The following is a 12089-nucleotide window of genomic DNA, read 5'->3' on the forward strand; positions in this document are numbered from 1 at the left end:
TTCATTGTACTGTACTCGACCTGCTCGTGAAGCGTTCAGTGAAGTTATTGTTATAACTGAGACACGTTTGTCTCACTTGTTGGGTGCAGTACCGCCACCCGCCGCGGGGGCGCTGCTGCCCTGCAGAAGTGAGAAGCAGCCACAGCAGAGAGATTAACTTTGTCACTATCTGAAAGTCTTTATCCTGAATGGTAAAAGGTGGGACCAGTAAAACATGCACTCAGTTCGTTTCGCAGATATTGTGAAGATGTCACTTTGGGCTCTGGGTAACTGCATTTCTCACTATTTTCAGAATGTATAAAAACCACACAAGTCATAATTGCTGACCAGCACATCAACCCATAATTAAAATTAGAATTAGTTTCAGTCCAACTCCATCTCAGCTAACTAAAACAGTAAATTCCTGCTTTTGCAATATAATAACAGTTACATATTATCTTAAACCTTTTACGAAGACTCTTTTGTATTTATTCTGTCTCAGTTAAACTGCTTTACAACCCCTGAGGGTGTCTCCATTTTTGTCCAGGCCGGGGCTCGAACCAATGACCTTCTGCTCTGCTCAGTTATACAGGAGTAGACCCTGTATTTGTTGTTTGAGGACAGACAGCCAAGCAAATAACTCAATTTAGTCAAATTTCCAGAATCCCCCGCTTTGGGAGTCCAATAGGAGAGGCAAGAAGACTTGTTCCAATTTTATTTTAAGAGAATCCGCTTCTAGTCAGACATATTACTGGTAGGTCTGACCGCCTCCTCCCAAAGAAGAGTAAACATTGCGGGGGATTAAAAAAAAAAGAAAAAAACATGTGCCCCGTGTGAGGCTCGAACTCACGACCTTCAGATTATGAGACTGACGCGCTGCCTACTGCGCCAACGAGGCTCTGTTACGTCAAGGCAAATCGACCCATTTTGAAGCTAAACCAGGTGATGTTGTGATTTGTCGTCTTTTATTTTTAATTTCTTCATAAAGTATGGTCTAACAAATTAATCATGTGAGAGCCAATCGGGTTGCATATCACTACCAAGAATTCTACCAAGATTTGACCAGTTACAGGCCGCCTCACTACCGGGAGTTTGTGGTGACCAATCAGCTGTTGATGTGCTTCACCTACAGTAATTAGTGCTAATCCTAGCGAGCTAATTTCACATGGTTGCTGACTGAATCTTAAAAGGAACGTCATTAGCTAAATCACGAACAATTCATTATTCAATCCATTCATAACCAGCTAAGTGATGTTTAAAATCATGATGTTTTAGCCAGTTCATTAGTGGTGACTGATGGGCCTGTCAGGTGATAGGTGAGTGATCAACAGGTCTGGCAGCTGATTGGTCGAGACGCGGTCCAGGAGGCGTCAACATGCCGTAGAGACAGTTTAACACTTTACCTCTAACTTCAACCTGAGTTAGACCGAAGATCTGCTGCTGTTTTCCCCTTCAGCTGGATTTAAACGTGTAGGCCGAGTGCTTTGTGCTTTTTAACGTTTTAACTTGGATTTCCAGACACTGTTTGGTAAGTTTAATGTTGCATGTTGCTCATCATAGTTTACAGCTGAATGTGCAGCTCAACTTTTGCAGCTTACAACAGTTTACAGCAGCCATCACCAAGCTTTGATCAACACACGAGAGAAGATGAAGTATTTCACAAAAATAATTATTTCATTAACAGAGCAATTCTTTGTGAACGTGAATTAATAATTCATCTACATATACGTAACCATTTGTAAACTTGCATATTTGTCAATATATGCCAACACAAGTTACAATTCCTTGTCATTGACGCGATATGTGTACGTTGTTGTTGTTGTTGTATCGAAGTCTGTCCATCAGACATATAATGTTGTCCTCCTGTTTAAAGTGTGTCCCCTGCAATGCCACCCAGTCCTGCAGGATAAGTTCAGAGGATAACGCAGGCTACATATCGATGTGAAACAAATAAAAATAGGTCGGAAATAAAGAATAACGTAATTTAACTCTCTCGTTTTTATCAGTTCTTATACTTAGTAGTAGTTTTGAGTAGTTTCAAACTTAATTACAGATTGAAAAGTAAACACTTTTTTTTATTTATTTTTCCAAGCTAGAAATTGCATGTTCCCAGAAGGTTCCCAGCACACAGCCTTGTAACGTTCCCAGAACGTTCCCAGTCATGATGTGGAGTTCCTTAAAGGGTAGGGGCATGCTATTTGGTGACTTTCAGGGAACATTCAGGACGTTCTGGGGATGTTTAGGGGACCATTGCTACAAGAAGTTCCCTTTAGGTCTCTACAATGCAGGGCCTAAATCACCATATACATTGGGGGGGACATGTCCCCCCCAATATTCAGATATGCTCAAAATGTCCCCCCCCAATATCTATCTGATTAAAAAAAAAAAAAAAAAGTCAGGCAACCACATACACATCCCACTGTCCGAAATAATCAATAGCAAAAAAGTCATTTAATCATTATTATAGCTAAACATAAGACATTTTTGATATAGGCTAGTTACTACCGGTTGTAGGATTGCAGTTATGCGTGGTTTGTCCAGATGGTGTTGCCCGCCGTACAATACCATGTTGACACACCACCCCATCCAGCAGAATTCATTGCTCGACTGCTGTGGGTATGTCAAACCCTCTCTCTGTTTTTCATTACTTTCAAACATATTTAAAAGTGGAAAATCAGAATGTAGCCTAATATGAATGTTACTAATCGACTATATTAAAGTTGTTGATTATATTTTTTGTTAAGTGTTATGAAAATGTAATTTCATGAATGGTCTTGCAAGGAATAGCCTACTAGCTAGCTGGCTAACATTAGCTAACATTCTGACAGGAATTCTGAGCTAACTCACTAGTATAATGTTAGGCTACATTCCATTTACAGGTATTAGCTAGTGAACAGCCAGAGCAACTAACATGAGGAGAGGAGAAGTTTCCCAGCTCCTATATCGAACCATATTATATTTGTAAGAAAACCCACATGAAGTTTGAGTGTCAATCATTTATGTAGCACGTCAATTTCACAGTGAGTCATCATGAGCAAGAGGAAGAGTGGCAGCGATATAAGACTGTTTTTTGGGCAGCTTCAGAAAAGAAATAAAGTAAGTTCAGAGCAGTGAGAAAATGAGTAATTACCATTAATGTCAAGGAGTCAATATAGTATAATCAAATAGGCTTTCTAGTCTATAATTTACTATGTCTAGTCCAGTAATTTTAAGACAAAATGGGGGACAACCTTGAACAAATTGCAACAGAAGCAAATGCAACTGATTTTATATCCTCAACATGAGGGAAAAAATCCCTGGAGAATCCCATTTCCCAAGTTTCAAAAAAGACCCAAATATAGTCCATTCGCTAGCCTCATTATTTTCCTCACGTGAATAGGGTAAAATGTTTAACCCGCCTTAGATATCACCATGTAAATTACTGAGTTTATTACTTACATTAAGACAAATGAAAAATGTATACAGGCTTTTTGAAATTCGTTGTTAACATGAGCAAACAGTGCATAATCTAATTACTTATGGCTAATTTGCATACATAACACTGCTTCTGTTGCAATTTGTTCACCCAACATAACATAACAGTCCAATGTTAAAGTACAGACTCGTGTTGCCCCCCCATATGTAAAACATGTATAAATATTAGACTTTCTAGTCTATGGTTTACTAATATTTCATCCATGTTCACTGTGGTGTGTTCAGAGTAAGGACAGAGAGAATGAACAAGAGGATGGTGACAGGACAGGGAGAGTGTGTGCTGGTGACATGGAGGTGAGTGAGAAAGGAGCTAATATGAATGGTTAAGACCAACTAATGACAACATAACAGTCTAATATTAAAGTAAACATATATAAATATTAGACTTTCTAGTGGTTTACTAATATTTCATCCATGTTCACTGTGGTGTGTTCAGAGTAAGGACAGAGAGAATGAACAAGAGGATGGTGACAGGACAGGGAGAGTGTGTGCTGGTGACATGGAGGTGAGTGAGAAAGGAGCTAATATGAATGGTGAAGACCAACTAATGACAACCTAACAGTCTAATATTAAAGTAAACATATATAAATATTAGACTTTCTAGTGGTTTACTAATATTTCATCCATGTTCACTGTGGTGTGTTCAGAGTAAGGACAGAGAGAATGAACAAGAGGATGGTGACAGGACAGGGAGAGTGTGTGCTGGTGACATGGAGGTGAGTGAGAAAGGAGCTAATATGAATGGTGAAGACCAACTAATGACAACCTAACAGTCTAATATTAAAGTAAACATATATAAATATTAGACTTTCTAGTGGTTTACTAATATTTCATCCATGTTCACTGTGGTGTGTTCAGAGTAAGGACAGAGAGAATGAACAAGAGGATGGTGACAGGACAGGGAGAGTGTGTGCTGGTGACATGGAGGTGAGTGAGAAAGAAGCTAATATGAATGGTGAAGACCAACTAATGACAACCTTAACAGTCTAATGTTAATGTTAAGTTAAGATGAGATCATCCTCGTGCATTTCAGATCATACCCATGGAGAGGGAGTTTGACAGTGAGAGAGAAAGAGATAGAATGAGCAGCCAGACAGGCGATGATGAGGGCACTGGAGAGGAAGGGAGGGAGCATGGACCTTTCCCAAATCATCCAAATGTGAAAGTCATACCGAGTCAAACCCTATCAAATAAAACACTCTACTTTCAGGAGAAGTGGTTTAAAGATCATACATGGCTCCATTACAGCCCCTCTGTAAAGGGTGTTCTCTGTTACTATTGTGCTAAATACTTTGCAGCACAAAAGTCCAAGCTTGCATCAAAAGCAGATTCAGCATTTGTCAAGACTGGCTTTAACAACTGGAAGAAGGCACTGGAGAAATTTAGTGCACATAAAGACAGCCAGTGTCACAAATTAGCTGTGATGACTAGGCTTCAGGAGCCAAAGACTGTTAATGTGCAACTTTCACGTGAGCTTGAAAGACAGCAGCAACAAGCAAGGAGAAATCTTATGAAGATTGCTGGGGGTGTGCAGTACTTGGCACGGCAAGGTCTGGCTTTTCAAGGCGATGAGAAGGAGAGTGGGAATTTCAGCCAGCTTCTAAAGTACAAGGCAAAAGGTGATGCAGAGCTGACCAACTGGCTAAAACGTCAGTTTGATTTCACCAGTCCCAAAATGCAGAATGAACTGTTGCAGCTGATGGCCAATACAATCATCAAAAAAATTGTGTCAGACATAACATCAATGCCAGTGGTCCAGTTCGCACTTATCATTGATGGAACCCAGGATGTGTCAGGTGTTGAGCAGGAGTCAATATGTGTGCGCTTTGTAGATGCAGATCTACAACCAAAGGAAGAATTCCTGGGACTCTACGAGGTGTTATCAACAACAGGGGAAAATATAGCCAAGGTGGCTTGTGATGTGATGACGCGTCTAGACCTTCCTCTGTCTCAACTCTGAGGACAAACTTATGATGGTGCCGCAAACATGGCTGGACGATGGCAGGGAGTGCAAGCCATATTAAGGGCACAACAACCACTGGCTGTGTACTGTCACTGTGGTCCACATTGCGTGAACTTAATTACACAGGCTGCCTGTCTATCATCTCCACTTGTAAGAGATTCAATGGCTCTGGTCCATGAATTGGGGGGCTTCTTTAACCAATCTGGCAAGTTCAAGTTGGTATTCCAGGAAATTGCCAAATCGGAGCATGGTTTCACCTCATTGAAGCCTCTCTGTCCAACCAGGTGGACTGTTCGCACCCCTGCCATCCACTCAGTTCTAAGGCAGTATGAGTCAGTGCTGACAGCCCTAGAAGAAATGGCATCAAGCAGCTCATCTGAGACGTCAGCTAAGGCTAATGGTCTTCATGGAGCATTTCTAAAAGGCAACACTGTGCTCGGCCTTGTAATGGCTGAGGACCTGATGGGGGATCTGGAATGCCTGAACACCTCCCTGCAGCATAGGAAACAGACAGTTTCAGGCATGTTGAAAGCTGTGGACCATGTAAAAACAAGCATGCAGGAAAAGCGAACAGAGGAACACTTTGATGTCTTGTTCTCAAAAGCAACTGCTATGGCAACAAAGTTGGACCTGCAACCAATTCAGATGCCTCATATCCGCAAACCTACAAAGCGTTACACTGGTCAGGCTTCAGCCCATATCCATCCTGATGCCCAGTCCTTCTACAGAGCCCAATTCTACAACACCTTGGACACAGTGAATACTCAATTCATAGAGAGGTTCGATCAAGCTGGATTCCACAAACTTCAGCAGCTTGAAAATGTGCTTCTACAGGGAACCATTGATGAGGTTGTGGACCAGTATCCCGAATTGAATCCACAAGTGCTTCAAGTACAGCTGGCCATGTTCGCAGCCAATTACACTTATGAAACAAGCTCAGATGTTGTCAGCATTATGCATGACATGGTGCCGGAAGTCCGAAGTCTGTTCAGCCAGGTGGAGGCTTTACTAAGGCTCCTGCTCATCGTCCCTGCATCCTCAGCAGAGGCTGAGAGGAGCTTTAGCGCACTACGAAGGCTCAAGACATGGCTCAGATCCTCCATGACGCAAAGCAGGCTGAATCATGTTGCTATCTGTCATGTGCACCAGAGGAAGCTGGACGAACTGGACCTGGAAGATATATGCCAATCTTTCATCAGTGCCAATGATAGACGCAAAAAGGCGTTTGGGTCCTTTTCTAGGTAGAGGAGAGGGGAGAGGTGAGGAGAGGATAGCAGAGAGGAGAGGAGAGAGGAGAGGAGAGAAGAAAGGATAGGAGAGAGGAGAGGATAGGGGAGAGGATAGGAGAGAGGAGGAGAAGAGAGAGAGAGAGGAGGAGAGGGGAGAGGAGGAGGAGAGAAGGAGGAGAGGATGTGAGAGGGGAGAGGACAGAGGAGGAGAAGGAGGAGAGAGGAGAGGAGGGGGAGATGATGGAGGAGAGGAGAGAGGAGGAGGAGAGGGGTGAGTATAGAGGAGGAGAAGAGAGGGTAGAGGAGGAAAGGAGAAGAGGGTAGAGGATAGAGAAGGAGAGAGGACAGGAGGAGGAGGAAAGGAAGAGGAGAGGAGGACATAAGCACACATACATACTTTTTTCATTTTTATTTTATTTGGTTCTGTGGGTTGTATTTGTTTTGTTTCATGTATTCCTGATGCTTTGGCAATATAGTTCTCACAACATTCATGACAATAAAACAAATTTGAGTCAAATTGAATTTAATTGAATTGACTTGACTGGAGAGGAGAGGAGAGGAGATGACGGGAGAGCAAGAGAGAGGAAAAGAGAGAGGAGAATATAGGACCACAGGAGCTTGGCAAGGGAAGACAGGATGAGAAGAGAGCAGTGAAGGCCCTCCTGCCCAGTGCCCACACAAGTAATACAATGTAATAACATGTAACGCAATGCATTATCATTATGGTAAAAAGAAAAAAAAGGTATATATATATAAGAGAGAAATTTGGTCCCCCCCAATGTTGACTCCATGGTTTAGGCCTTGCTACAATGCGTTGTGACAACATCTGCAGCCAGAAATTGTATTTTCCCAGAACGTTCTGAGAAGGTCCCTGATGGTGTAAAGGACGTTGCCTAGTAATGTTTCCAGATGTTCCCAGACAGTCACCATGTGGACTTCTTGAAAGCATAGGGGCATTATTTGGTGAGTGTCCAACCTAGACCTATATGAGAATGTGCTCCTGAAGTCATGTGGGCAACTTCGAACTGCAGCACTTTCCTAACCTAAAGAGAACGTTTTATGAACATCCCCAATGTTCTTTAAGGGTTCAGGACATTTGTCACGTTTAGAGAACTTTTACAGAATGTTACAGAAGGTCCCCAGAACGTCCCCCCATATGTGAATGGACCTCTTGCAGCCCACCTTCAGTCCCTTCACACTCACTCTTTGGGAATCACAGGTGTACACCATTAACTCTGTATTCAGTCCTGTGGTTTACAATGTCTACTGCAAGCATTTACTATATATTTACATTTAGACATGCCATTGCCAACTGTAACTGCTGCACATATTTTATATCTTAGTATTAATTTCTGTTTCTTTATATTGTATTTATATATCTCTAATACATTTGTGTATAACTGGAATTCACGGCTCATTAGATGATAAACTGATGCAATATTTTGTTGCCTCTGTACTTGTACCCTGTGTACTGTGTACTCTAGTCTAATAACTCACTAAATTCCCTGTCTTTCTGTTTTGTCACATGCAGAAATGGCTGACAAGGCAAAGGCTGAGAGGGAGCTGCGAGCCTTAAAAAAGGAGGAGGTCCGGAAGTGGCGAGAGGACAGGAGGTCCTACAGACCTCCGCCTGAATTCAAATTTCAGAACCCCTTTTGGCCTCCTGTCCTGAGAAGGGGAAGAAAAGGAGGAAAAAGTTAGTAATAGTTATTTAAAACACAAATCACATAAACAACCAGTTTGACACACTCACGTAAAGAATATTGTGGCACTTTATTACTCTGCGAATACAAAACAAAATGAAAAAATTTCAAATGACACCCTGATTACCAAAATACTTACCTCAAAATCTCTCGAAAATCACCCCTAATTTAATAATAACATTCTACTATTTTCTAAAAAGCAGTTAATAAAATAATAATAATAAATAACAGGAAACATCCAACTGGTTTCTCTTGAACTTCTGCTGATTATGCCATTTCAATTCCCAACTTGTTTCTGTCTAACTTCACCTCAGCAGGCCCCGGAATTGATGTGAATTGTTGTCCAACTAGTTTTTGCCCAACTTCTGCAGGTCAGCAAACTGAAGTACATTTTGAACCATTTACATTTCCCCCCTTTACTGTTATCTCAGCAGGTCAGTCCAACTTCAGAATCATTTTATTAAATGACACTTTTTTATAGTTGTCGATCAAAAATTTGTAATGCCTGGCAAATACAACTTCATAATCAAGAATCAATTATTCCAAAGTTGGACCAACTGAAGTTGGGCATAAACTAGTCTGGAATTAAACTGCAACAGTTCACTTCAAATTAGTGGCCTGCTGAGAGTAAGTTTAAAAACTCGTTGGGAATTAAAATGGCATGATCGGCAGAAGTTAAGCAGAAACCAGTTGGAAGTTTAATGGAAGTGTATCACAGAAAATACCAGTTAGGTACTTATTAACAGCTTGTTGGAAAATAGCATTATTAAATATCATTGGTTCCATTTGCTGTTGTTTTACACATATATACACTTGTATTGATACATCTGATGTTTAATAAACGTTTGTGGTTTTTTTCTGTGTAGGTTCATCCAGAACACCTGGCCCCAGGGAGGCTTTTGTGCCCAAGACCCCCCACCCCCCGATCACTGCTGCTCCTGCCTCTCAGAACCCCAAGCCGCGGACCGCCAGGGGCACCAGCACTTCCCAAATGTGCAACGCTTGTGGCAAACCCACTTCTGTCTTTGGACACTTTGTCTATAAGAACAAAACTTTTTGCGAGGCCACATCCAGTGAGCTCACCCTGGAGGACTGGATGAAGCAAAATGTGCCCAAGACAACCCGCTGGAGGTGGAAGGTGAAGCAGAAGGCCACTGAAGACGGGGTCGTCCAACCCAGAAAAGAACGGACATGCAGCCTCTGCAAAAAGAGGATGCTGAGGGAGATGGGCCACAGCATCCATATAAAGACAAGGAAGACTTTTTGCGAGGCCACCGACTCCTTTGGGAGGACGGTGGAGGAGTGGCTCACTGAGATCCGCAAGGGGATCACCACAGCAGATCTGAAGCAACAAAATTTGGAAAGATGGGGCCAGTATAAATACAAGCCGGATGTACGTGTTAGGTACAACCAGAAGAGGAGGGAGAAGAGGGCGGAGGAGGCAGCAGTGAAGAAGAAGAAGAAGAAGAAAGAGCAGGAGATGTGAAAAAGCATTGTTCATATTCTGTATATAGTTTGTTGTTGTATATTGTTCTGCTCTTGTAGAGTACATAGTTTGTTTTTTGCAGTTGGGTTTTACTCTTGTTTTAGAACTTGCATGTACAGTATACTGTTTTGCTCTCGTAGTTTGTATATAGTCTGATGTGTGTTTGTCGTTTTGCTTTGTGTTATATATTTCACATTTTATGCGTGAAATTGTCAATAAAAGCCTTTTTGCGTACCTTGGCTCCTCTCAGACTGCTGTTGTGACTGACTTTTCTGTTGTCATTATGGGCTTAATGAATATTTGTTTGGTCATAGTCATTTTTACCACCCATGCAAATGCTGTCATTTTTTTTTTCTATTCTGAAATACATTTGCAGAGGTGTCACATTCTTATAGATATTTCCTACCTGACAGAATGAGCTTTTCTATGTTTTGCTTTAATAGTAGTTGATTCTGATAGATATTTTCTACCTGACAGATAAGAGGACCTACATCCTAGATGAGTTAATAAAAACTTAACCAGGTGAGGTAATGGCGTGGTATCTGTGCTATTTTCTGTGTGGATATACTCTGATATCACACTATGGTATAAAAAAGAATGGTTTTAATATTCTTAGGTAATGTAACAGTGACAAAAACAGGAGGAGAGAGTGTTGGAGCAATACAAGACAAGTTTATATATTTAGCACCATTCAGACACAAGGCAATACAAAGTGCTTCACCGAGACATAGAAATGCATTAAAATAAGATGTATCTAAGTGCTTCATGAAGGCAGCTGAGTTTCTTGAAGAGGTCATCTCTCATCCAAGAGGCTTCTTCAGAACATTAAAATAAAATATTAAGACATTTAAAATTGCACTTCAAAAACAATAAAAGCAAAATAAATAGATACAAATAAAAAATGCATTCTAAAGACAACAAACATAAAAGTAAGCAAATAAAAAGTGACAGATTAAAAATCATTTATGAATCTACTTATTTGAAAGCCACAGTGAACGGTAACATCTTGATTTAAATTTTAAACAGGTGGGGATCTTAGATGCTAAGAGCTACTAGACCTTGCTTGGTTTTGAAGTAAACTGGTCCCAGATGACCTGAGTAAAGTAAATGGGGTGTATTTAGGCCCGGAAACATTGAGTGATTTAAAGACAAGTAATACATTTTTTAAAAATCATCCTTTGAAAGATCCTCCATTTATGAGCAAGGAATATATCTCCTCCAAAGACCACCACTGTGAGCTCAGAGAGCCTGCAGCTGCGGCTGAGAGGGAAAGGCAGACCCTGTATGTGTTTATGTGGCAAAGGCCCTGCCCCCGAGACTGCATGGAGGGCTCAGCTGAAGGGAACCTGTCAGCCTGAGTGGGACAGTTTTAGAGGAAATGCAGCTGGTTTGGTTACCTGGAGAGCCACCTCTCCATTATTTATAATGATTATGATAAACAAAACATTGCAATGTTTAAATACATCACACACAATGCCTACTACCATTGAGTAAGTACAACAATTAACATACTGCTTGGACAGCATTCATAATAAAAGCTAATCATATGTAACAGCAACATATATAGGATTCTGATAAGATTGTTAAGGATATGAATCTGTCATAACAAGAAAATATTTCTAATTATGTATCAAATTATGTTTGTGATAAAAAAAAATTAATTAAAATGTTGAAAATGTATTTTAGTCTTTTTTAATTAAACATTTTTTTATTTAGTTTTCATTTTAGTTTCTTAATGAAATGTAACTGAGAATGTGGGACTGCATGTTCGGGTCATCTGGGACAGTTATTTAGCCTCCATTCTGGCAACATACAACATACTAGGACAACCTGGGGGCCCAAAGAATGAACTTCTGTAGGAAATGTTTACTTATTTCCTCTCAAAACATCATCAGAAGTGTCAAAGAGATAATTATTATTTCAAGTTGATCTGCTTATTGTGTCAAAGAAAATACTGAGAGGCTTTAAATGAAAAATCAAATTAATCATCAGATTATCTAATTGTCTCTTGCTGTTGCTTGATTTTTGTTTTATTTTTTCAAAATGTAATTCATTTAGTTTCTACGGATTATACATTTCATTAAACAGCTTTCTGTCCTTGTCATTTTTTCATAATGCTTTACAACAAATGATGTGATGTCGTCTTGTTGTCCTTCATTGTTTTTAGTATTTTATTTATTTCTATTTTTGCATTACTTTTTTTCTTCTCTCTCTTTTTCTGTGATTTTGTCTGTTTTATCACCTTTAGTCTTTTT

The 12089-nt window shown here is 40.4% G+C and overlaps 1 protein-coding gene and 1 non-coding gene across 3 annotated transcripts; one reads left to right on the forward strand and one right to left on the reverse strand.

Moving 5' to 3' along the window:
- Positions 1–804: 804 nt before the first annotated feature.
- Positions 805–877, reverse strand: trnam-cau (transfer RNA methionine (anticodon CAU)). Its single transcript has one exon. It is a non-coding gene; the product is annotated as a tRNA-Met (tRNA).
- Positions 878–1412: 535 nt separating this feature from the next.
- Positions 1413–10083, forward strand: LOC141004281 (uncharacterized). 2 transcript variants are annotated; one of them, XM_073475707.1, is made up of 4 exons: positions 1413–1507; positions 2072–2162; positions 8177–8341; positions 9215–10083. In XM_073475707.1, exons 2-4 carry the CDS (start codon positions 2141–2143, stop codon positions 9832–9834), a joined length of 807 nt encoding a protein of 268 aa, XP_073331808.1. In that variant the 5' UTR covers positions 1413–1507; positions 2072–2140; the 3' UTR covers positions 9835–10083. The 2 variants fall into 2 exon arrangements, with proteins under 2 accessions (XP_073331808.1, XP_073331809.1); XM_073475708.1 differs by lacking the exon at positions 2072–2162.
- The last annotated feature ends 2006 nt before the right edge of the window (positions 10084–12089 follow it).

The sequence above is a fragment of the Pagrus major genome, chromosome 11, assembly GCF_040436345.1.
Source record: "Pagrus major chromosome 11, Pma_NU_1.0".
NCBI lineage: Eukaryota > Metazoa > Chordata > Actinopteri > Spariformes > Sparidae > Pagrus > Pagrus major.